We start from the raw sequence: 27,639 nt of genomic DNA, 5'->3' as shown, positions 1-27,639 counted from the left end.
TTTTATAAGAAGGAGATTTGTAAATATGTTTTAAATATGGAAATGCATGCTTATAACATGTTAAAGATGCAAATGACCTATGGATCCAAAACTTTTAAAGAGAATAACAAATTCTCATTAAATTCTCAAGTGAACGTGCGTTGGGATGGTTACCCAAGTCAAACGAGCCATTTTTTGCCCATTTACAAAAAGCTGAGCTAACAATCATAGATGATTGTAAGGTGAGAAATGAATTATGGATTCTGAGTCAACACTCAGTTAAAAATCACTTGCCTCCACCTTTTCCCGACGATTGAAAAATCTAATATATAAAAAGTAAAAAGAGTTTACAATCCCTAAAAATTACCAACACTTTTTGGAATTATCACTCTCTACATTTGCTCATTTCCATTTTAAATGTATACTTTTTTCTTAAATAAAAACTTGAGTTTTCTCTTTCCCTTCATCCCATAAACAATTTTGATAAGGCAAATAGATCACAACAAAATGAAAATTTCAAAGTTTTTGTATGGAATTTTTTAAAAAAAATTACAAATGTAATTAAAGAAAATTTATTCACACACCACAAATGAACACATAAGTTTTGTTATCCAAGTTTGAGAAATTCCACTAGTTCAACCCTAATTTCTTGGAATTTTATAAGAAGGAGATTTCTACACATGTTTTAAATATGGATATGCTTGCTTGAAACAAGTTAAAGATGCAAATGACCTATGGATCCAAACCTTTTTAAGAGAATAACGCATGATCATTAAATTCTCAAGTGAATGTGTGGTGGGATATTTACCTGAGTCAAACAAGCCATTATTTTGCCCACTTTCAAAAAAATGTCATCACAATCTTGGATATTGTAAGGTGATTTATCTGTCAATCATGTGTAACGAGCTATATTTGTTTTGTAAGAAATGACTTATGGATTGGGAGTCAACACTCAGTTAAAAATCCCCTTCCTCCCCCTTTTCTCGACGATTGCAAAACCTTATATATAAAAATTAAAAAGAGTTTACAATCCCTAAAAATTATAGACTTTTTTAGAATTATCTCTCTCTACATTTGCTCATTTCCATTTTAGATGTATACTTTTTTTTTTTTTTACCAAAACTTGGGTTTTCACTTTCCCTTCATCCCATCAACAATTTTGATAAGGCAAATAGATCACAACAAAAAGAAAATTTTAGAGTTTATGTATGGAAAAAAATTAGAACAATAAAAAATGTAAGTCAAGAAAATTTATTCACACACCACAAATGAACACAAAAATTTTTGTTATCCAAGTTTGGGAAATTCCACTAGTTCAACCCTAATAGCTTGGAATTTTATTAGAAGGATATTTCTACACATGTTTAAATATGGATATGTATGTTTAAAACAGGTTAAAGATGCAAATGACCTATGGATCCAAACCTTTTAAAGAGAATAACAAATGCTCATTAAATTCTCAAGTGAACGTGTAGTGGGATATTTACCAGAGTCAAACAAGCCATTAATTTTCCCATTTAAAAAACGCTGATCTAACAATCATAGATGATTGTAAGTAGATTTATATGTCAATCATGCTTAACAAATATATTTTTTTTGTAAGAAATGACTTAAGGATTGGGTGTCAACATTCAGTTAAAAATCCCCCGCCTCCCCCTTTTCCCGACGATTACAAAACCTAATATATAAAACCTAAAAAGAGTTTACTATCCCTAATAATTCCAGACACATTTTGGAATTATCTTTCTCTAAATTTTTGCATTTCCATTTTAGATGTAAACTTTTGTCTTAAATCAAAACTTCAGTTTTCACTTTGTCTTCTTCCTGTAAACAGTTTTGATAAGGCAAAAAGATCACAACAAAATGAAAATTTTAGAGTTTAAGTTTGGAAAAAATTTTAAAAAATTACATATGTAAGTGAATAAAATTTATTCACACAACACAAATGAACACAAAAGTTTTGTTATCCAACTTTTAGGGAAGTTCCACTGGTTCAACCCTAATAGATTGGAATTTTATAAGAAGGAGATTTATACACATGTTTTAAATATGGATATACATCCTTGAAACATGTTAAAGATGCAAATGACTTATGGATCCAAACCTTTTAAAGAGAATAACAAATGCTCATTAAATTCTCAAGTGAACGTGCGATGGGATATTTACCCAAATCAAACAAGCCATTATTTTGCCCATTTACTAAAAGCTAACCTAACAATCATAGATAATTGTAAGGTGATTTATCTGTCAATCATGCATAACGGGCTATATTGTTTTGTAAGAAATGGCTAATGGATTGGGAGTCAATACTCAGTTAAAAAACCCCGGCCTCCTCCTTTTCCCGACTATTGCAAAACCTAATATATAAAAGGTAAAAAGAGTTCCCAATCCCTAAAAATTACAGACACTTTTTGGAATTATCTCTCTCTATATTTGTGCTTTTCCAATTTAGATTTATATTTTTTTCTTAAATCAAAACTTGACTTTTGACTTTCCCTTCATCCCGTAAACAATTTTGATAAGGCAAATAGATCACAACAAAATGAAAATATTAGAGTTTATGTATGGAAAAAATTTAAAACTATAAAAAATTTAAAGAAAATTTATTAAGACCCCACAAACGAACACAAAATTTTTTTTATCCAAGTTTGGGAAATTCCACTAGTTCAACCCTAATAGCTAGGAATTTTATAAGAAGGAGATTTCTACACCTATTTTAAACATGGATAAGCATGTTTGAAATATGTTAAAGATGTAAATGACCTATGGATCCAAACCTTTTAAAGAGAACAAATGCTGATTAAATTCTAAAATGAACATGCGGTGGGTTATTTACCCAAGTCACGCATGCCATTATTTAGCCCATTTACAAAAAGCTGACTGGACAGTCATAGATGATTGTAAGGTGATTTATCAATCAATCATGCGTAACGAGGGTATATTTTTTTTATGTAAGAAATGTCTTATGGATTGGGTGTCAACACTTTGTTAAAATTCCCCCACCTCCCCCTTTTCCCGATGATTGAAAAAGCTAATATATAAAAAGTAAAAAGAGTTTACAATTCCTAAAAATTACAGACACTTTTTGGAATTATCTCTCCCTACATTTGTGCATTTCCATTTTAGATGTATACTTTTTTCTTAAATCAAAACATGAGTTTTCAATTTCCCTTCATCCCATAAGCAATTTTAAGAAGGTAAATAGATCACAACAAAATAAAATTTTTTAGAGTTTATGTATGGAAAAAAATTAATACAATAACAAATGTAAGTAAAGAAAATTTATTCACACCCCTCAAAAGAACACAAAAGTTTTGCTATCCAAGTTTTGGAAATTCCACTAGTTCAACCCTAATAGCTTGGAATTTTATAAGAAGGACATTTCTACACATGTTTTAACTATGGATATGCATGCTTGAAACATGTCAAAGATGCAAATCACCTATGGATCAAAAAATTTTAAACAGATAACAAATGCTCATTAAATTCACAAGTGAACATGAGGTGGTATATTTACCTGAGTCAAAAAAGCCATTATTTTGCCCATTTACAAAAAACCTGACCTAACAATCATAGATGTAAGGTGATTTATAGGTCAATCATGCGTAACAACTATATTTTTTTTTGTAAGAAATGACTTATGGATTGGGAGTAAACCTCAGTTAAAAATCCCCCGCCTCCCCCTTTCCCGACGATTGCAAAAACTAATATATAAAAACTAAAGAGAGTTTACAATCCTAAAAAATTAAAAACATTTTTTGCAATTATCTCTCCTACATTTTTACATTATCATTTTTTATCTATACTTTTTTCCTAAATCAAAACTTGAGTTTTCACTTTCCCTTCATCCCGTAAAAAATTTTGATAACGCAAATAGATCACAACAAAATTAAAATATTAGAGTTTATGTATGGGAAAAATTTTAAAAATTTTAAAATGTATGTAAAGAAAATTTATTCACACACCAAAAATGAACACACAAGTTTTGTTATGCAAGTTTGGGAAATTCCACTAGTTCATCCCTAATAGCTTGGAATTTTACAAGAAGGAGATTTCTAAACATGTTTTAATTATGGAAATGCATGCTTGAAACATGTTAAGATGGAAATGACCTATGGATCAGAAACTTTTAAAGAGAATAACAAATACTGATGAAATTCTCAAGTGAACATGCGTTGGGATATTTACCTGAGTCAAGCAAGCCATTGTTTTGCACATTTACCAAAAGCTGAGCTAACAATAATAGATCATTGTAAGGTGATTTATCAGGAAATCATGGGTAACGGGCAATATTTTTTTTGTGAGAAGTGACTTATGGATTTGGAGTCAACGCTCAGTTAAATATCACTTGCCTCCCCATTTTCCTGAAGATTGCAAAACCTAATATATAAAAACAAAAAAAAAAAGTTTAAAATCCCTAAAAATTAATTACACTTTTTGGAATTATCTCTCTCTACATTTTTGCATTTCCATTTTAGATGTATACTTTTTTCTTAAATAAAAACTTGAGTTTTCATTTTCCCTTCATCCCGTAAACAATTTTGACAAAGCAAATAGATCACAACAAAATGAAAATTTAAAGTTTATGTATGGAAAAATTTTTAAAAAATTACAATAAGTAAAGAAAATTTATTCACACAACAAAAATGCCCACAAACGTTTTGTATCCAAGTTTGAGAAATTTCACTAGTTCAACCCTAATAGCTTGGAATTTTACAAGAAGGAGATTTCTACTCATGTTTTAAATATGTATATGCATGCTTGAAGCATGTTAAAGATGAAAATGACCAATGGATCCAAACCTTTCAAAGAGAATAAAAAATGCTCATTAAATTCTCAAGTGAACGTGTGGTGGGATATTTACATGCGTCAAACAAGCCATTATTTTGCCAATTTAAAAAAAACTGACCTCACAATCATAGATGATTGTAAGGTGATTTATTGGTCAATCATGCGTAACAGGGTATATTTTTTTTTGTAAGAAATGACTTATGGATTGGGAGTCAACACTCGGTTAAAAATCCCCCACCTCCCCCTTTTCCCGACAATTGCAAAACCTAATATATAAAAAATAAAAAAAGTTTACAATCCTTAAAAATGATAGACATGTTTTGGAATTATCACTCTACTTTGTGCATTTCCATTTTAGATGTATACTTTTTTCTATAACCAAAACTTGAGTTTTCATTCTCCCTTCATACCGTAAACAATTTTAATAAGGCAAATAGATCACTACAAAATGAAAATTTTAGAGTTTATGTATTGAAAAAATTTAAAACAATATCAAATGTAAGTAAATAAAATTTATTCACACACCACAAATGAACACAAAACTATTTGTTACCCAAGTTGTGGAAATTCCACTAGTTCAACCCTAATAGTTTGGAATTTTATAAGAAGGATATTTCTACACATGTTTAAATAAGGATATACATGCTTGAAACATGTTAAAGATGAAAATGACCTATGGATCCAAACGTTTTAAAGAGAATAAAAAATGCTCATTAAATTCTCAAGTGAACATGCAATGGGATATTTATCAGAGTCAAACAAGCCATTAATTTGCCCATTTAAAAAACGCTGACCTTACAATCATAGATGAATGTAAAGTGATTTATACGTCAATCATGCATATCAGATATATTTTTTTTGTAAGAAATGACTTATGGATTGGGAGTCAACACTCAGTTAAAAATTCTCCGCCTCCCCCTTTTCCCGACGATTGCAAAACCTAATAAATAAAAAATAAATAAAAATTAAAATACCTAAAAATCATAGACACTTTTTGTAAGTATCTCTCTCTACATTTGTGCATTTCCATTTTAGACGTATACTTTTTTATTAAATCAAAACTTCAGTTTTCACTTTCCCTTCATCCCGTAAACAATTTTGATAAGGCAAATAGATCACAGCAAAATGAAAATTTTAGAGTTTAGGTTGGGGAATATTTTTAAAAAATTACAAATGTAAATAAATAAAATTTATTCACACACCACTAATGAACACAAAAGTTTTGTTATCCAAGTTTGGAAAATTCCACTTCTTCAACACTAATAGATTGAAAGTTTAAAAGAAGGAGATTTCTACACATGTTTTAAATATGGATATGCATCCTTGAAACATGTTAAAGATGCAAATGACCTATGGATCCAAACCTTTTAAAGAGAATAAAAAATGCTCATTAAATTCTAAAGTGAACATGCGCTGGGATATTTACCTGAGTCGAACAAGCCATTATTTTGCCCATTTACAAAAAGCTGACCTAACAATCATAGGTAATTTCAAGGTGATTTATCGGTCAATAACACGTAACGAGCTATATTGTTTTGTAAGAAATGACTTAGGAATTGGGAGTCAATAATCAGTTAAAAATCCCCCGCCTCCTCCTTTTCCCGCCTATTGTAAAACCTAATATATAAAAAGTAAAACGAGTTTACAATCCCTAAAAATTACAGACACTTTTTGGAATTATCTCTCTCTAAATTTGTGCGTTTCCAATTTAGATGTATACTTTTTTCTTAAATCAAAACTTGAGTTTTTACTTTCCCTTCATCCCGTAAACAATTTTGATAAGGCTAATAGATCACAACAAAAATAAAATTTTAGAGTTTATGTATGGAAAAAAATTAAAACAATAAAAAATTTAAGTAAAAAAAAATTATTCACACCCCACAAACGAACTCAAAATTTTTTTATCCAAGTTTGAGAAGTTCCACTAGTTCAACCCTAATAGCTTGAAATTTTACAAGAAGCAGATTTCTACACATGTTTTAAACATGGATATGCATGCTTGAAATATGTTAAAGATGCAAAAGACCTATGGTTCCAAACCTTTTAAAGAGAATTACAAGTGCTCTTTAAATTCTCAAATGATCGTGCGGTGGGATATTTACCCGAGTCAATCAAGCCTCTATTTTGCCCATTTACAAAAAGTTGACCTAACAATCATAGATGATTGTACGATGATTTATCTGTTAATCATGCGTAACGGGCTATATTTTGTTATGAAAGAAATAACTTATGGATTGGGAGTCAACACTTAGTTTAAAATCCCGCCTACCCCTTTTCCCGACGATTGCAAAACCTAATATATAAAAAGTAAATAGAGTTTACAATCCCTAAAAATTAGATACACTTTTTGGAATTATCTCTCTCTACATTTGTGCATTTCCATTTTAGATGTATACTATTTTATTAAATCAAAACTTGAGTTTTCACTTTCCCTTCATCCCGTAAACAATTTTGATAAGGCAAATAGATCGCAAAAAATTCAAAATTTTAGAGTTTATGTATGGAAAAAATTGAAAACAGTAACAAATCTGAGTAAAGAAAATTTATTCACACACCACAAATGAACACAAAAGTTTTACTATCCAAGTTTTTGAAATTACACTAGTTCAACCGTAATAGCTTGGAATTTTATATGAAGGAGATTTCTACACATGTTTTAAATATGGATATGCATCCTTGAAACATGTTAAAGAAGCAAATGATGTATGGATCTAAACATTTTCAGGAGAATTGTTACAATGTGGGACCCACAAAGATTTCACGAGCTGGCACTCTTATAAAGTTCGACTGGGAGATCATGTGGGGGTCACAAGGATAAGGATACGAGCTGGCTTATCCGTTCCCCTCACATGAATAATAGAGGACTCCTAGTTCAAATCAAGTTGGTGTTCTAGTTGTTTAGTTTAAATAGACTCACTTATATTGAAGACTTAGAGTTGGAATGTAATTAGGATTGAATGATAAGTTTTATAAGGACTCTACCTCGTCCTCTACTATAAATAGAGGTCTTATAAGTCAAAATTAATCAAGTCACACATTCAATCCCATGTTGGTTCTCTCTCTCGCTCTCCTTATTTGGCGCAGTCCACTCTTCTCCTTTTATTTTTTTTCTCTTCACTACCGAGAGCTTTCCTCCCCTTTTCTCAGTTTTCTTTCTTCTTTCTCTTGTTCGTGATCACGAAAAAGGGATCTTAAATTCAACATGGTATTAGAGATCCATATTTAGGATCCCTTGACAAAGGAATGCTCTTGGGAAGTGATGATCAAACCACTCAAAGAAGACTCTTGTATGAAGGAAGAACACTAGCCAAGAGATAAGTGTTCAAAAATATATTTTTTATGCTACTCGTTCTCGTTTTTAGATGATGCTTCAAGGAAGAATATGTGAATGCTTTCATCTTATTATGTTATGAATATGCATGCCCCTCTATTGTGGACTCAATAGCACACCGAGTCACACAACGAAGGAGGCAATAACTCACTGAGTTCATTAGTTATAATTATATTGCTTTAAGTAGGATTTATTTCGAATTTTGTAATGAGTGTGGTCGTAAGGGCAATATTGTTATTCTTTTAGCCCTAAAACACTTATGACTTCAACCCTATTTAAGGGGTAATGAAATAGAGAAAAGGCAAGCATTGAGAATTAGGTTAAACAGGCTTGGGAGTCACCATGACGAGTTCTAGGGTTAGAGATCTCCCTTGAGGATCTCGAGGAATAGGTTTCCTCAAAAACCTACATATTCATCCTCCATTGATCCATACCGAGCAAGGGAGGGGGACTTTCTGTCCCTTTTCTGAACCCAAAGAGAGGGTTCTTCCTCCTTCTCATCATCAGCAGCTAGAGAGGCATCAAACCCTCCTTACCGAGCAGAAAAAGTGAGGATTATCATCCTCATCTCACGAGCAGTCCTGGTGCAACTTGGGAGGGGATCACAACAGCAAGAAGAAGGTAATATTCTTACATACTTGTGCTCAAAGTTAATTAAGATAGAAGCTTGGCACTCCTATCATGAGCAACAATCAAGAGGGCCACAAACCCGCTTTTTCTTGATCAAGAAAACAAAAGATCTTTCTCTAGCGAGTTCAGCATAGCTGTTGAAGTCTCCTACCCTTCACAGCAACTCGTTAGCATTATCAAAGAGGGAACTTTCCTCTCGGTTGAGCACTGCTCAAGAGAAAAGTTCACCTATAACCCTTGACGAGGGCAGTACTTCAATCATAAGTACTGGAGTCTCAAATCTCACACCGTGTTACTTGATCCATGACCCGGAACCGGAACAACATGGTATCAGGGCAGGGTAACATGGGCGATACATTCAGCAATGAAGAACTTCAAACCAGGATGCAAAAGATAGAGGATAGCATGGAGGCAGCACAACCATTGCTGGGAAAAGTTTGTGGTTTTGAAGTAGAGATGAAGCAATTCAGAGACCAGATGACGCAAGTCCTTAGCATGTTAGCTGAGATGAGGGCAAAAAGGCAAAAGAGATCGGAGACAAGGGAGGTGACTCAACCGTATAACAGGAGAGGGGAGTAGTGGCTTGTACGCATTGCTTTCCAAGGACCACAAAATGGAGGCACAATAGCAAGGTACACAAAGTTAGACTTTCCTACTTATAATGGTTCAGTGGATCCCTTAATTTGGTTGCATAGATGTGAGAATTTGTTTTTGAATCTAGGGAAAACTCAATGGGATAAGGTGCAACTAGCTTCTTTCCATATGTTGGATGAAGCCCAGTTATGGGTTCACCAGGTGGAAAAAGAGAGACCGGGGCTGGATTGGGGTGAATTTAAAAATTAATGCACAATCAGATTTGGCCCTCCCGCCCACTAGAACCCCATGGGTGATTTAGTCCTATTGAGACAAACTGGCTTGGTTGAACTGTATCAAAAACAGTTTCAAGAAAAGTTGGCTCGTGTTGGTGGGGTGGTACGGGTTGACCATCAGGTCTCATTATTCACAATGGGTCTCACTGAATCTCTGAGGTTAGAGGTTGAACTCCTTTTTCTCAGGATTTGGTTCGGGCAATGGAACAACGATAATAGTTGCAGCAACATAAGTCGGGTTGGCTAGGTGAAAGGAACGCATCCTACACTTGGCAAGGGCGCCACCATAATTCGTCTCCGGGGACAACCCCTACATTATCTTCCTCCAGGCACAATCTGAATACAGCTCCTGTAGCTTATACATGCCCTAGTAATTCCGCACAGCAATTTATAAAAAAATTAACAAGTGCGGAGATGGCCGAACGGAGGTCCAAGAATCTATGCTATAACTGTGATGAATAGTACCGGGTGGGGCACCAATGTTAAAGGTTATTTTGGCTAGAAGTGGAGGAATCAGATGATCCAGAGGAGATGGATGAGATTATTGATGAGGAACCACTGGAGATGTCCTTGCACGTTATTACTAGGCAGAAATCTGACAAAACGATGCAAGTCAGAGCTCAAGTCCTCGACCAGGAATTGGTGGCACTAGTGGATTCGGGTAGTGCACACAATTTTTTTGAGTTTAACAGCCAACGAAAACCTTCTATTATGGATCCTCCCTCATCCGACAGCCACGGTGTCAGTGGCCAATGGGGAGAAAGTCCCTAGCTATGGGATCAGTAAGGCTGTAACTTTTTTCGTTAGCTCTACTTTATTTAATGCTGATTTTTTTGTCATTCCCTTGGCTGGCATGGATATGGTGTTAGGCATTAAATGGTTGCAAACATTAGGGCCCATTCTATGGGACTTTTCGGCTTTAACTATGAGCTTTGTTTTGGCCGGTAGTCAAGTGCTCTTGCTGGGCTGCCAGTAGGATAGGGCGCACCGTATCCACACCATCCTCACACAGGAACCGCCTGACAACACTATTGATGGTCTGGTAGAGGAGTTATCTGATATCTTCCATGAGCCTTCGGGATTGCCTCCCTTGAGGTATTGTGACCACAAGATCTATTTAAAACCAGGTTTTGAGGTGGTGGTAGTGCATCCGTATTGATACCCACACCTTCAGAAGGATGAGATCGAGAGACAATGCCACGAGATGTTACAAGAGGGCCTTGTTCATCCCAGTCGATCCCCGTTCTCTTCACCCATCTTACTTGTGAAGAAACATGATGGGACATGAATGTTTTGTATTGATTATCGGGAGTTGAACGCTCAAACAGTGAAGGATAAGTATCCGATTCCGGTAGTGGATGAGCTCCTGGATGAATTGCATGGGTCGTGGCTATTTACTAAACTAGACCCACGGTCCGGATATCATCAGGTCCGGATGCACCCCTCCAATATTGAGAAGACGTGTTCCCCACACATCATGGCCACTTTGAGTTCGTCGTCATGCCGTTCAGGTTATCGAATGCACCCTCCACTTTTCAAGTTCTGATGAATGAGGTATTTAGCCCCTATCTTCAGAATTTTGTTCTTGTGATTTTTTATGGTATTCTCATATATAGCAAGTCCGGAGAGGAATATTTAGAGCATTTAAGGATTGTTTTTGAATTTTTATGAGCACATTAGCTCTATTTAAAACAATCCAAATGTTCTTTTGCGGCTTCGAATGTGGCTTATCTTGGTCACATTATCTCCAAGAAGGGGGTCATAGTTGGTCCCGAGAAGATTCAGGTCATTCATGGTTGGTCATAGCCACAGTCTTGCTCAGCTTTAAGGGATTTTTTGGGTCTTCAGGGATACTACCGCAAGGCAACACCCTTGACCAGTCTCCTCAAGAAGAATTATTTTCTTTGGATTGAGGAGGCCACACAATCGTTTGAGGCTCTCAAATCTGTTCTCGCCTCCACCCCTATATTACAACTTCCTAATTTTGATGAATTATTTGTGGTTGAGTGTGACGCTTCTGGTGGGGGCATTGGGGCCGTCTTACAGTAGCTGGCACATCTTATTGCGTATTTTAGCAGACAACTGGCAGTCCGTCATCACAAAATGGCAGCACATGAATGGGAATTGATTGGGTTGACCAAGGCGGTCCAACACTAGCGGCCTTATTTATGGGGTCGGGCATTTCTCATCCACATTGATCACTATAGCCTTAAATTCCTACTGAACAACGTCTGACGATGTCGCCACAACATCACTGGATCAGTAAGTTGTTGGGTTTTGACTTTTCGGTGGAATACCGTGCTGGGAGATTGAACTAGTCGGCTGATGGCTTGTCGCGAAATTTTGAAAATCAGCAGTTGGTCTATTAACTCAGTCAACTAAGATTCCTCATCCTTGACTTGGTGAGAGAAGCACATGCCACTCTTCCTGATTTCCAAGAGCTGCACCAGAAAATTTCAGCAGGGACAATAGAATCGAAGTGGTCCATCCAGGATTCACTTATTTATTACAAACAACGGCTTTTTCTACCCCATACTTCCAAGTTGATTCCAGCTATTCTCTCTGCCTTCCATGACAACACCCATGAGGGTATCCAAAAGACGTTGCACAAAATTCATGCTGACTTTTATTGGCAAGCCATGAAGACCTCCATTGCGAATTATGTAGCAACCTGTCAGGTCTACCAACGCAACAAAGCCGAGCACTTGAGTCCAGTCGGTCTTCTACAGCCTCTCGCCCTTCCTACCTAGGTTTGGGCCGATATTTCGATGGATTTTGTTGAAGTTCTTCCACAGTCCTTTGGCAAATCAGTACTCTTTGTGGTGGTAGATTGGTTCTCCAAGTATGGACATTTTATTCCACTGGCACATCATTATACAGCTACACAGGTCACAAAGACTTTCCTGGAGTAGATTGTCCACTTACATGGCATTCCATAATCGATTGTGAGTGATCAAGATGCGGTCTTCACGAGCTCCTTTTGGCGGGAACTCTTTCGTTTGAGTGGTACTAAATTGAAATTATCCACCGCATATCATCTATAGATAGATGGTTAGACTGACGTGGTTAACCGTACCATCGAGATGTATCTACGGTGCTAGGTGGGCGATCGTCCGAGACAATGGGTTCAATGACTACCGTGGGCCGAGTACTGTTAAAAGACTTCATTCCACTCTGCATTGCAATCCACTCCTTTCAAGGTTCTATATGGTCGGGATCCCCTCGCCTTTTCTCGTATACTCCTAGGTCCAACCTTGTGGACGCTATTGATCAAGCACTCATGGACCGCGATCTGCTATTACAACATATTACGGAATGCCTACGGAGAGCTTAAGTTCGCATGAAAGATGTCTACGATAAAGGCCACCATGAGGTAACCAACGAGGTAGGGGATTATGTGTGGTTACGACTCCAACCATACTGCCAGTAGTTCCTTGAGGGACTACCACCACATAAGCTCTCACCCAAGTTTTTTGGGCCTTTTCCCGTCCTTCGGCGCTTGGGGCCAGTCACCCATCAACTCCAACTACCAGCCACGATGAAGCTTCATGATGTGTTTCATGTCTCCCTCATGAAACCACATACAGGGTCTCCGCCTACATCTACTCCATTCCTCCCACTGGTGGACAATGGAGATGTTATTCTTACACTAGCCGCGACGCTCACGCTTAATCAATGACCAATGGGGGATTCTCGTTCAGTGGACGGATACTGAACCAGAGGCAGTGACATGGGAGCACGTGGACATCTTCAAACAGGTCTACCCAGTTTTTGAGCTTGAGGACAAGGTCTTTCTCCAGGGGGAGGCAGATGTTGTGGACTCAATCGCACACCGAGTCACACAACGAAGGAGGCAATAAATCACTGAGTTCATTAGTTATATATTGCTTTAAATAGGATTTATTTCAAATTTTTTAAGGAGTATGGTCGTAGGGGCAATATTGTTATTCTTTTAGCCCTAAGACACTTATGACTTCAACCCTATTTAATGGGTAATGAAATAGAGAAAAGGCAAGCATTGAGAATTAGGTTAAATAGGCTTGGGACTCACCTTGATGAGTTCTAGGGTTAGAGATCTCCCTTGAGGATCTCGAGGTATTGGTTTCCTCAAAAACCTGCATATTCATCCTCCATTGATGATCACTCTTCATCCATCCTCTATTGATCCATACAGAGCAAACGAGGGAGACTTTTCAGTCCCTTTTCCGAACCCAAAGAGAGGGTTCTTCCTCCTCATCAATAGTTGCTAGAGAGGAATCAAAGCCCCCTTATGGAGTAGAAAAGTGAGGATTTTCATCCTCATCTCATGAGCAGTCTTGGTGCAACTGGGGAGGTGATCACAACAACAAGAAGAAGGTAGTATTCTTACATACTTGTACTCAAAGTTAATTAAGATAGAAGCTTGGAACTCCTGAACACAAAAGTTTTGTTATCCAAGTTTGGGAAATTCATCTAGTTCAACCCTAATAGCTTGAAATTTTATTAGAAGGAGATTTCTACACGTGTTTTAAATATGGATATGCATGCTTGAAAGATGTTAAAGATGCAAATGACCTATGGATCCTAACCTTTTAAAGAGAACAACAAATGCTCATTAAATTCTCAAGTGACTGTGCAGTGGGATATTTACCCGAGTCAAACAAGCCATTATTTTGCCCATTTACAAAAAGTTGACCTAACAATCGTAGATGATTTCAAGTAGATTTATCAGCCAATCATGCGTAATGGGCTATTTTTTTTTGTTAAGAAATAACTTATGGATTGGGAGTCAAAACTTAGTTAAAAATCCCTCACCTCCTCCTTTTCTCGATGATTGCAAAACCTAATATATAAACACTAAAAAGAGTACACAATCCCTAAATGTTACAGACACTTTTTGGAATTATCTCTCTCTACATTTGTGAGTTTCCATTTTAGATGTATACTTTTTTCTTAAATTAAAACATGAGTTTTCACTTTCCCTTCATCCTGTAAACAATTTTGATAAGGCAAATAGTTCACAACAAAATGAAAATTTTAGAGTTTATGGAAAAAATTTAAAAAAATAACAAATCTACGTAAAGAAAATATTTTCACACATCAAATATGAACACAAAATGTTTTTTATAAAAGTTTTGGAAATTCCTCTAGTTCAATCCTAATAGCTTGGAATTTTATAAGAAAAAGATTTTTCAACACATGTTTTAAAAAATGGATATGCATGCTTGAAACATGTTAAAGACACAAATGACCTAAGGATCCAAACCCTTTAAAGAGAATGACAAACACTCATTATATTCTCAAGTGAATTTGCGGTGGGATATTTACCCGAGTCAAACAAAACATTATTTTGACCATTTACAAAAAGCTGACTTAACGATCATAGATGATTGTAAAGTGATTTATCAGAATGACAAACACTCATTATATTCTCAAGTGAACTTGTGGTGGGATATTTACCCGAGTCAAACAAAACATTATTTTGCCCATTGACAAAAAGCTGACCTAACGATCATATATGATTGTAAAGTGATTTATCATGTGTAACGGGATATATTTTTTAAAGGAACGACTTATGGATTAGGAGTCAACACTCAGTAAAAATCCCCCCCCCCCCCCCCCCTTTACCCGACGATTGAAAAACCTAATATATAAAAACTAAAAAGAGTTTAAAATCCCTAAAAGTTACAGACACTTTTTGGAATTATCTCTCTATGCATTTGTGCATTTCCATTTTAGATGTATACTTTTTTCTTAAATCAAAACTTGATTTTTCACTATTCTTTCATCCCGTAAACAATTTTGATAAGGAAAATAGATCACAAAAAAATGAAAATTTTAGAGTTTATGTATGAACATAATTTAAAAAAATAACAAATGTATGTAAAGAAAATTTATTCACACACCACATATGAACACCAAAGTTTTGTTATTAGAGTTTGGGAAATTCCACTAGTTCAACCCTAATAGCTTCGGTTTTTATAATAAGGAGATTTCTACACATGTTTTAAATATGGATATGCATGCTTGAAACATGCTAAAGATGCAAATGACCTATGGATCGAAACCTTTTAAAGAGAATAACAATTGCTCATTAAATTATGAATTGAATGTGCGGTGAGATACTTACCCGAGTCAAACAATCTAATATTTTTCCCATTTACAAAAAGCTGACCAGTCAATCATAGATGATTGTAAGGTGATTTATCAGTCAATCATGTGTAACAAGCTATATTTTTTTTTTTAGAAATGACAGAAGGATTGAGAGTCAACACTCAGTTAAAAATCCCTCACCTCCCCTTTTCCCGACAAGATCAAAAGCTAATACATAAAAACTAAAAAGAGTTCACAATCCCTAAAAGTTACAGACACTTTTTTTAATTATCTCTCTCTACATTTGGGCATTTTTATTTTAGATGTATACTTTTTTCTTTGATCAAAACTTGAGTTTTCACTTTCCCTTCATCCTATAAACAATTTTGATAAGGCAAATAGATGACAACAAAATGAAAAGTTTAGAGTTTATGTATGGAAAAAATTAAAAAAATAATAAATCTAAGTAAAGAAAATATTTTCACACACCAAAAATGAACACAAAAGTTTTGTTATAAAAGTTTGGGAAATTCTACTAGTTCAACCCTAATTGATTTGAATTTTATAAGAAGGAGATTTTCTACAAATGTTTTAAATATTGATATGCATGCTTGACACATGTTAAAAACTTAAATGACCTCTGGATCCAAACCTTCTAAAGAGAATAACAAATGCTCATTAAATTCTCAAGTGAACGTGCGGTGGGATATTTACTCGAGTCAAACAAGCCTTTATTTTTCCCATTTACAAAAAGCTGACCTAACAATCATAGATGATTGTAAGGTGATTTATTGGTCAATCATGCGTAACGGGTAATATTTTTTTGTAAGAAATGACTTATGGATTGGCAGTCAACACTCAGTTTAAAATCCCCCACCTCCCACTTTTCCCGACGATTGCAAAACCTAATATATAAAAACTAAAAATAATTTACAATCCCTTAAAGTTTTGGACATTTTTGGAATTATCTCTCTCTACATTTGTGCTTTTCCATTTTAGATATATACTTTTTTGTTAAATCAAAACTTTAGTTTTCACTTTCCCTTCATCCCGTAAAACATTTTGATAAGGCAAAAAGATCACAACAAAATGAAAATTTTAGAGTTTATAGAAAAAATTTAAAACAATAAAAAATGTAAGTAAAGAAAATTTATTCACACCCCACAAATGAACATAAAAGTTTTGTTATCCAAGTTTGGGAAATTCCACTAGTTCAGCCATAATTGTTTGGAATTTTATAAGAAGGAGATTTCTACACGAGTTTTAAATAAGGATATGCATACTTGAAACATGTTAAATATTCAAATGATCTATGGATCCAAACCTTTTAAAGGGAATAACAAATGCTCTATAAATTCTCAAGTGAATGTGGGGTGGCATATTTCCCCGAGTCAAATAAGCCATTTTTTAACCCATTTACAAAAAGTTGACCTAACAATCATAAATGATGTAAGGTGATATATCAGTCAATAATGTGTAACGGGCTATATTTTTTTTTATAAGAAATGCCTTATGGATTGGGAGTCAACACTCAATTAAAATCCCTCGCCTCCTCCTTCTCCCGACGATTGAAAAACCTAATATATAAAAACTAAAAAGAGTTTACAATCCCTAAAAGTTACCAACATTTTATTGAATTATCTCTCTCTACATTTGTGCATTTCCATTTTAGACGTACACTTTTTTCTTAAATAAAAACTTGATTTTTCACTTTCCCTTCATCCCGTAAACAATTTTAATAAGGCAAATAGATCACAACAAAATGAAAATTTTAGAGTTTATGTATGGAACAAATTTAAAACAATTAAAAATGTATGTAAATAAAATTTATTCACTCACCACAAATGAACACAAAAGTTTAGTTATCCAAGTTTGGGAAATTCCACTAGTTCAACCTGAATTGCTTGGAAATTTATAAGAAGGAGATTTCTGCACATGTTTAAATATGGATATGCATGCTTGACACATGTTAAAGATGCAAATGACCTATGGATCCAAACCTTTTAAAGAGAATAACAAATGCTCATTAAATCCTCAAGTGAACGTGTAGTGGGCTATTTACTCGAGTCAAACAAGCAATTATTTTTCTCATTTACAAAAAGCTGACCTCACAATCATAGATGATTGTAAGGTGATTTCTCGATCAATCTTGCGTAGCAGGCAATAATGTTTTTTGTAAGTAATGACTTATGGACTGGGAGTCAACACTCAGTTAAAAATCCCACGCCTCCCCCTTTCCGGGCGATTGCAAAACCTAATATATAAAAACTAAAAAGAATTTACAATCCCTAATAGTTACAGATACTTTTTGGAATTGTCTCTCTCTTCCTTTGTGCATTTCCTTTTTAGATGTATACTTTTTTTCTTAAATCAAAACTTGAGTTTTCACTTTCCCTTCATCCCGTAAACAATTTTGATAAGGCAAATAGATCACAACAAAATGAAATATTGGAGTTCATGTATGGAAAAAATTTTAAAAAATAACAAATGTATGTAAATAAAATTTATTCACACACCACATATGAACATAAAAATTTTGTCATCCAAGTTTGGGAAATTCCACTAGTTCAACCGTAATAGCGTGGCTTTTTATAAGAAGGAGATTTCTACACATATTTTTAATATGGATATGAATGCTTGAAACATGTTAAAGATGCAAATGACCTATGTATCCAAACATTTTAAAGATAATAACAAATGCTGATTAAATTCTGCTATTGTGAATTTCCATTTTAGATGTATACTTTTTTCTTAAATCGAAACTTGTGCTTACACTTTCCCATCATCTCGTAAAACATTTTGTTAAGGCAAATAGAACACAAAAGAATGAAAATTTTAGAGTTTATGTATGGCAAAAAGTTAAAACAATACAAAATGTAAGTAAAGAAAATATATTCACACTCCACAAATGAACTCTAAAGTTTTGTTATCCAAGTTTGGGAAACTTCACTAGTTCAACCCTAATTTCTTGGAATTTTACAAGAATGAGATTTCTACACATGTTTTAAATATGTATATTGACCCATGTTAAAGATGCAAATGACCTTTGGATCCAAACCTTTTAATGAGAATAACAAATGCTCTTTAAATTCTCAAGTGAACGTACTGTGAGATATTTACTCGAGTCAAACAAGCCATTATTTTCCCCTTTACAAATAGTTGACCAAATAATCATAGATGATTGTAAGGTGATTTATCGGTCAATCATGCATAAAGGCCAATATTTTTCTTGTAAGAAATAATTTATGGATTGGGAGTCAACACTCAGTTAAAAATCCCCTGCCTCCCCATTTTCCCGACAACTGCAAAGCCTAATATATAAAAACTAAAAAGAGTTGACAATCTCTAAAAATTACAGACACTTTTTAGAATTATATCTCGCTACATTTGTGCATTTCCATTTTAGATGTATACTTTTTTCTTAAATCTAAACTTGAGTTTTCACTTTCCCTTCATCTCGTAAACAATTTTGATAAGGCAAATAGATGACAACAAAATGAAAATTTTAGAGTTTATGTATGGAAGAAACTTAAAATATTAAAAAATTTAAGTAAAGAAAATTTATTCAAACACCACAAATGAACTCAAAAGTTTTGTTATCCAACTTTGGGAAATTCCCCTAGTTCAACCCTAATATCTTGTAATTTTATAAGAGGGAGATTTCTACACTTGTTTTCAATATGGATATACATGCTTGAAACATGTTAAAGTTGCAAATGACCAATGGATCCAAACCTTTTAGAGACTATAACAAATGGTCATTAAATTCTCAAGTGAACATGCGATGGGATACTTACCCGAGTCAAACAAGCCATTATTTTGCCCATTTACAAAAAGCTGACCTACCAATCACAGATGATTGTAAGGTGACTTATTGGTCAATCAGGCGTAACCGACTATTTGTATTGTGTTGGAAGATAAGCTCAAGCCCAGACGACAAAGGAAGGCCCACTAGATGGGCCCAAACCCAAAAGAAGTAGGACCCACAACGATTAGCATGAGCTGGGATCCTTATCACATTAGTTGGAAGATCAAGAAGGACTCACAAAAGTTTCTTTATCATAGGGTCATGACCAAGAAAAGTTTTAGGTTGAGTTATATTTGTTTTTTATCAATATTGAGTTATTTAATTATGCTAGGACTTATCTTTTAAGTGTTAGAGTTTGGGTGTAATTCGGACAAGGGTAGTTTTATTGTAATTGGACTCTACTACCTTCCTCTATTATAAATAGAGGTTCATGTACTCTGATTAAAACAAGTTATTGATATCAATGAAGTATTTCACTTTTCCATAAATTCAACATTTTTTAAGAAATGACTTATGGAGATGGAGTCAACACTCAGTTAAAAATCCCCCGCCTCCCCCTTTTCCCGACAATTGCAAAACCTAATATATAAAAACTGAAAGAGTTTACAATCCATAAAAGTTACAAACACTTTTTGGAATTATCTCTCTCTATCTTTGTGAATTTCCATTTTAGATGTATACTTTTTTTCTTAAATCAAAACTTGAGTTTTCACTTTCCCTTCATCCCTTAAACAATTTTGATAAGGCAAATAGATCACAACAAAATGAAAATTTTAGAGTTTTGGAAAAAATTATACAAAATAACATATGTAAATAAAGAAAATTTATTCACACTCCACAAATGAACACAAAAGTTTTGTTATCCAAGGATGGGAAATTCCACTAGTTCAACCCTAATAGGTTGGAATTTTATAAGAAGGAGATTTTTACACATGTTTTAAATAAGGATATACATACTTGAAACATGTTAAAGATGCAAATGACATATATCCAAACCTTTTAAAGAGAATAACAAAAGCTCATTAAATTCTTAAGTGAACGAGCGGTGGGATATTTACCTGAGTCAAACAAGCGATAATTTTGCCCATTTAAAAAAAGTTTACCTAACAATCATAGATGATTGTAAGGTGATTTATCGGTCAATAATGTGTAACGGGCTATATTTGTTTTGTAAGAAATGACTTATGGATTGGGAGTCAACACTCTATTAAATATCTGCCGCCTGCCCCTTTTCCAGACAACTAAAAAACCTAATATATAAAAAACTAAAAAGATTTTACAATCTCTAAAAATTACAAATACTTTTAGGAATTATCTATCTCTACATTTATGCATTGCCATTTTCGATATATACTTTTTTCTTAAATCTAAACTTTAATTTTCACTTTCCCTTCATCCCGTAAACAATTTTGATAAGGCAAATAGACCACAACAAAATGAAAATTTTAGAGTTTATGGATGGAAGAAATTTAAAACAATAACAAAAGTAAGTAAAGAAAATTTATTCACACACCACAAATGAACTCAAAAGTTTTGTTATCCAAGTTTGGGAAATTCCACGAGTTCAACCCTAATAGCTCGGAATTTTATAAGAAAGAGATTTTTCTACACATGTTTTAAAAAATTGATATGTTAGCTTGAAACTTGTTAAAGATGCAAACGACCTATGGATCCAAACCTTTTAAAAAGAATAACAAAAACTTATTAAATTCTTAATTGAACGTGCAACGGGAAACTTACCCGAGTCAAACAAGCAATTATTTTGCCCATTTACAAAAAGTAGACCAAGCAATCATATATGATTGTAATGTGATTTATCGATTAATCATGCGTAACAGGCTATATGTTTTTTAAGAAATGACTTATGGATTGGGAGTCAACACTCAATTAAAAATCCCCCTCCTCCCCCTTTTTTGACGATTGCAAAACCTAATATATAAAAGTTAAAAATATTTTACAATCCCTAAAAGTTATAGATACTTTTTGGAAATATCTCTCTCTACATTTGTGGATTTCCATTATAGAGGTAAATTTTGTTCTTAAATCAAAACTTGAGTTTTCACTTTCCCTTCATCCTGTAAACAATTTCGATAAGGCAAATAGATCAGCACAAAATGAAAATTTTAGAGTTTATGTATGGATATTTTTTAAAAAAAAACAAATGTAAGAAAATAAAATTTATTCATACACCACAAATGAACACAAAATTTTTGTTCTCTAGGTTTGGGAAATTCCACTAGTTCAACCCTAATAGTTTGGAATTTTATAAGAAGGAGATTTCTACACATATTTTAAATATGGATGTTCATGCTAGAAACATATTAAAGATGCAAATGACCTATGGATCCAAACCTTTTAAAGAGAATCTAAAATGCTCTTTAAATTCTCAAGTTAACGTGCAGTGGGATATCTATGCGAGTCAAAAAAGCCATTATTTTGCCCATTAACAAAGAGCTGACCTAACTATCATAGCTGATTGTGAGGTGATTTATCCATCAATCATGCATAATGGGCTATATATGTTTTGTAAGAAATGACTTATAGATTGGGAGACAACACTCAATTAAAAATCCCCTGCCTCCCCATTTTCCTGATGATTGTAAAACCAAATATATAAAAAATAAAAAGACACTTTTATGAATGATCTCACTCTAAATTTGAGATTACAATTTTAGATGTATACTTTTTTCTTAAATCAAAACTTGAGTTTTCAGTTTCCCTTCATCCCGTAAACAATTTTGATAAGGCAAATAGATCTTTACAAAATTAAAATTTTAGAGTTTATGTATGGAAAAAATTTAAAACAATAAAAAATGTAAGTAAAGAAAATTTATTCACACTCCACAAATGAACACAAACGTTTTGTTATCAGAGTTTGGGAAATTCCACTAGTTCAACCCTAATAGCTTGGAATTTTGTAAGAAGGAGATTTCTACACATGTTTTAAAATATGGATAAGCATACTTTAAACATGTTAAAGATACAAATGACCTATGGATCCAAACCTTTTAAAGAGAATAACAAATGCTCATTAAATTCTCAAGTGAACGTGCAGTGGGATATTTGCCTGAGTCAAACAAACCATTATTTTGCCCATTTACAAAACACTGATGATTGTAAGGTGATTTATCAGTCAATCTTGTGTAACGGGCTATATTTTTATTTGTAAGAAATGACTTATGTAGATGGAGTCAACAGTCAGTTAAAAATTCCCCACCTCCCCCTTTACCTGATTATTGTAAAAACTAATATATAAAAGCTAAAAAGACTTTACGATCCGTATAAGTTATAGACACTTTTTGGAATTATCTCTCTCTAAATTTGTGCATTTCCATTTTAGATGTATACTTCTTTCTTAAATCAACACATTAGTTTTACCTTTCCCTTCATCCCATATACAATTTTTATAAGGCAAATAGATCACAACAAAATGAAAATTTTAGAGTTAAGTTATTAATAATTTTAAAATAATAACAAATGTAGGTAAAGAAAATTTATTTACAAACTACAAATGAGCACAAAAGTTTTGTTATCCAAGTTTGTGAAATTCCACTTGTTCAACCATAATAGCTTGGGATTTTATAAGAAGGAGATTTCTACACATGTTTCATATATGGATATGCATGCTTCAGACAAGTGAAAGATGAAAATGAGCTATGGATCCAAACCTTTTAAAGAGAATAAAAAATGCTTATTAAATTCTATAGTGATCGTCTGGTGGGATATTTACCAGATACAAATAAGCCACTATTTTGCACATTTACAAAAAGCTAACCTAAAAATCATAGACAATTTTAATATTATTTATCGGTCAATCATGCGTTACGGGCTATATATTTTTTTTGTAAGAAATGACTTGTGGATAGGTAGTCAACACACAGTTAGAAATCCCCCGCCTCCCCCTTTTCCCGATGAATGCAAAACCATGTATATAAAAACTAAAAGGATTTTACAAACCCTAAAAGTTACAAACACTTTTTGGAATTATCTCTCGCTACATTTGTGCATTTCCATTTTAGATGTATACTTTTTCTTAAATCAAAACTTGAGTTTTCACTTTCCTTTCATCCTGTAAACAATTTTGACAATACAAATAGGGTACAACACAATGAAAATTTGAGAGTTTATGTATGGGAAAAAATTAATACAATAACAAATGTAAGTTAAGAAAATTTATTCACACACCACAAATGAACACAAAAATTTTGTTATACAGGTTTGGGAAATTCCACTAGTCCAACTCAAATAGCTTGGAATTTCATAAGGAGATTTCTACACATGTTTTAAATATAGATATGCATGCTTGGGACATGTTAAAGATGCAAATGACCTATGGATTCAAACCTTTTAAAGAGAATAACAAATGCTCATTAAATTCTCAAGTGAACGTGCAGTGGGATATTTACCCCTGTCAAACAAACCATTATTTTTCCCATTTACAAAAAGAAGAGCTACCAATCATAGATGATTATAAGATGATTTATCCATCAATCATGCGTAATGGGCTATAGGTTTTTCTTTTTAAGAAATGACTTATGGATTGGGAGTGAATACTCAGGTAAAAATCCCCCGCCTCCCCCTTTTCCCGACGATTGAAAAACCTAATATATAAAAACTAAAAAGAGTTTACAATCCCTAAAAGTTACAGACACTTTTGGAATTATCTCTCTCTACATTTGTGCATTTCCATTTTAGATGTATACTTTTTCTTAAATCAACACTCGAGTTTTCACTTTCCCTTCATCCTGTAAACAATTTTGATTAGGCAAATAGATCACAAAAAAATGAAAATTTTAGTGTTTAAGGAAAAAATTTAAAATAATAACAAGTGTAAGTAAAGAAAATTTATCCACACACCACATATGAACACATAAGTTTTGTTATCCAAGTTTTGGAAATGCCACAAGTTCAACCCAAATAGCTTGACTTTTTTATAAAAAGGAGATTTCTACACATGTTTTAAATATGGATATGCTTGTTTGAAACATGTTAAAGATGCAAATAACCTATGCATCAAAACCTTTTAAAGAGAATAACAAATGCTAATTAAATTCTCAAGTGAACGTGCAATAGGGTACTTACCCAAGTCAAACAAGCCATTATTTTGCCCATTTACAAAAAGCTGACCAAGCAATCTTAGATGATTGTAAGGTGATTTATCGGTCAATCACGTGTAACAGGCTATATTTTTTTTAAGAAATGACTTATGGATTGGGATTCATCACTCAGTTAAAAATCCCTCGCCTCCCATTTTTCCCGACGATTGTAAAACCTAATATATAAAAAATAAAAAGACTTTACAATCCCTAAAAGTTGTAGATACTTTTTGGAATTATCTCTCTCTACATTTGTGCATTTTCATTATAGATGTAAATTTTTTTCTTAAATCAAAACTTGGGTTTTCACTTTCCCTTCTTCCCGTAAACAATTTTGATAAGGCAAATAGATACAACAAAATGAAAATTTTAGAGTTTATGTACGGAAAAAATTTTAAAAAATAAAAAAATTAAGTAAAGAAAATTTATTCACACACCTCAAATGAACACAAAATTTTTGTTATCCAAGTTTGAGAAATTCCACTTGTTCAACCCTAATGGCTAGGAATTTTATAAGCAGGGGATCTCTACACATATTTTAAATATTGATGTGGATGCTAGAAACTTATTAAAGATGCAAAGAACATTTGGATCCAAACCTTTTAATGAGAATCTCAAATTCTCTTTAAATTCTCAAGTTAACGTGCGGTGGGATATTTACCCAAGTCAAATAAACCATTATTTTTCCCATTTAAAAAAAGCTGATCTAAAAATCATAGCTGATTGTGAGGTAATTTATCGGTCAATCATGCATAACGGGCTATATTTTTTTTGTAAGAAATGACTTATGGATTGGGAGACAACACTTGGTTAAAAATTCCCCGCCTCCCCCTTTTCCCGACGATTGCAAAACAAAATATATAAAAACTAAAATCATTGTACAATCCCTAAAAGTTACTGATACTTTTTGGAATAATCTCTCTCTAAATTTGAGATTTCATTTTAAGATGTATACTTTTTTCTTAAATCAAAACTTGAGTTTTCAGTTTCCCCTCATCCTATAAACAATTTTGATAAGGCAAATAGATAATAAAAAAAATTAAAATTTTAGATTTTATGTATGGAAAACAATTAATGCATTAACAAATGTAAGTAAATAAAATTTATTCACACACCAAAAATGAACACAAAAATTTTGTTATCCGAGTTTGGGAAATTCCACTTGTTCAACCCAAATAGCTTGGAATTTTATAAAAAGGACATTTCTACACTTGTTTTAAATATAGATATGCATGCTTGAGACATTTTATAGATGCAAATGACCTATGGATCCAAACCTTATAAAGAGAATAAAAAATGCTCATTAAATTCTCAAGTGAACGTGCGGTGGGATATTTACCCGAGTATAACAAGCCATTATTTTTCCCATTTACAAAAAGCCGACCTAACAATGATAGATGATTGTAAGGTGGTTTATCAGTTAATCATGCATAATGGGCTATATTGTTTTGTAAGAAATGACTTATGGATTAGCAGTTAACACTCAGTTAAAATTCCCCTGCCTCCCCCTTTTCCCTACGATTGCAAAACCTAATATATAAAAACTAAAAAGAGTTTACAATCCATAAAAGTTACAAACACTTTTTGGAATTATCTCTCTCTACATTTGGGCATTTCCATTTTAGATGTATAATTTTTTCTTAAATCAAAACTTGAGTTTTCACTTTCCCTTCATCCCCTAAACAATTTTGATAAGGCAAATAGATCACAAAAAACTGAAAATTTTAGTGTTTAGGTATGAAAAAAATTATAAAAAATTAAAAATGTAAGTAAAAAAAATTTATTCACCCACCACATCTGAACTCAAAAGTTTTGTTATCCAAGTATGGAAAATTCGACTAGTTCAACCCTAATATCTTTAAATATTATAAGAAGGAGATTTCTAAACATGTTTTAAATAAGAATAAGCATACTTGAAACATGTTAAAGTTGCAAATGACCTATGGATCCAAACCTTTTAAAGAGAATAACAAATGCTCATTAAATTCTCAAGTGAATGTGTGGTGGGATATTTACCTGAGTCAAACAAGCCATTATTTTGCCTATTTTCAAAATGTTGACCTAACAATCATAGATGATTGTAAGGTGACTTATTAGTCAATCATGTGTAACGGGCTATATTTTATTTGTAAGAAATGACTTATGGATTGGAAGTCAACACTCAGTTAAAAATCCCCCGCCTATCCCTTTTCCCGACGATTAAAAAACATAATATATAAAAACTAAAAAGAGTTTACAATCCCTAAAAGTAACAACACTTTTTGGAATTATCTCTCTCTAAATTTGTGCCTTTCACTTGTAGAAGTATACTTTTATCTTAAATCAAAAATTGAGTTTTCACTTTCCCTTCATCTCGTATACAATTTTGATAAGGCAAATAGATCACAATAAAATGAAAATTTTAGAGTTTATGTACAAAAAGATTAAAACAACAACAAATGTAAGTAAAGAAAATTTATTCACACGCGACTAATGAACACAAAAGTTTTGTTATCCAAGTTTTGGAAATTCCACTAGTTCAACCCTAATTGCTTGGAATTTTATAAGAAGGAAATTTCTACACATGTTTTAAATATGGATATGCATGCTTCAGATATGTTAAAGATGCAAATGACCTATGGATCCAAAACCTTTTAAAGAGAATAACAAATGCTCACTAAATTCTCAAGTGAACGTGCGGTGGGATACTTACCCGAGTCAAACAAGCCATTATTTTGCCCATTTAGAAAAAGTTGACCAAGCAATCATAGATGATTGTAAGGTTATTTATTGGATAATCATGCCTAAGTGGCTATATTGTTTTTTAAGAAATGACTTATGGATTGGAGTCAACACTCAGTTAAAAATCCCCTGCCTCCCCATTTTCTCGATGATTTCAAAACCTAATATATAAAAACTAAAAAGAGTTTACAATCCCTAAAAGTTACAGACACTTTTTGGAATTATCTCTCTCTTCATTTGTGCATTGCTATTTTAGATGTATACTTTTTCTTAAATCCAAACTTGAGTTTTCACTTTCCCTTCATCCCTTAAAAATTTTGATAAGGAAAATAGCACAACAAA

General features: G+C 33.3%; 1 protein-coding gene across 1 annotated transcript; it reads left to right on the top strand.

The window, feature by feature from the left end:
• Nucleotides 1-11,100: 11,100 nt before the first annotated feature.
• Nucleotides 11,101-11,649, top strand: LOC137959514 (uncharacterized mitochondrial protein AtMg00860-like). The gene is made up of 3 exons (XM_068806873.1): nt 11,101-11,154; nt 11,281-11,385; nt 11,449-11,649. The coding sequence occupies exons 1-3, from the start codon at nt 11,101-11,103 to the stop codon at nt 11,647-11,649; spliced, it is 360 nt and encodes a 119-aa protein (XP_068662974.1).
• Nucleotides 11,650-27,639: the final 15,990 nt, after the last annotated feature.

The sequence above is a fragment of the Aristolochia californica genome, unplaced genomic scaffold (assembly GCF_029961685.1).
Source record: "Aristolochia californica isolate CCGP_79_NKW_82.1479 unplaced genomic scaffold, dmAriCali1.0.hap1 SCAF_3, whole genome shotgun sequence".
NCBI lineage: Eukaryota > Viridiplantae > Streptophyta > Magnoliopsida > Piperales > Aristolochiaceae > Aristolochia > Aristolochia californica.
Note: the sequence above shows the minus strand (reverse complement) of the source record. Positions and strands in the feature narration are given on the sequence as shown.

What these genes read in the sequence shown, in the direction of transcription:
- LOC137959514 (XM_068806873.1), top strand. Translation starts at nt 11,101, where the DNA reads ATGCCGTTCAGGTTATCGAATGCACCCTCCACTTTTCAAGTTCTGATG. An exon ending in TTCAAGTTCTGATGAATGAG is followed by an intron (nt 11,155 to 11,280) that starts GTATTTAGCCCC and finishes TGAGCACATTAG; the next exon opens with CTCTATTTAAAACAATCCAA. An exon ending in TTGGTCCCGAGAAGATTCAG is followed by an intron (nt 11,386 to 11,448) that starts GTCATTCATGGT and finishes TTGGGTCTTCAG; the next exon opens with GGATACTACCGCAAGGCAAC.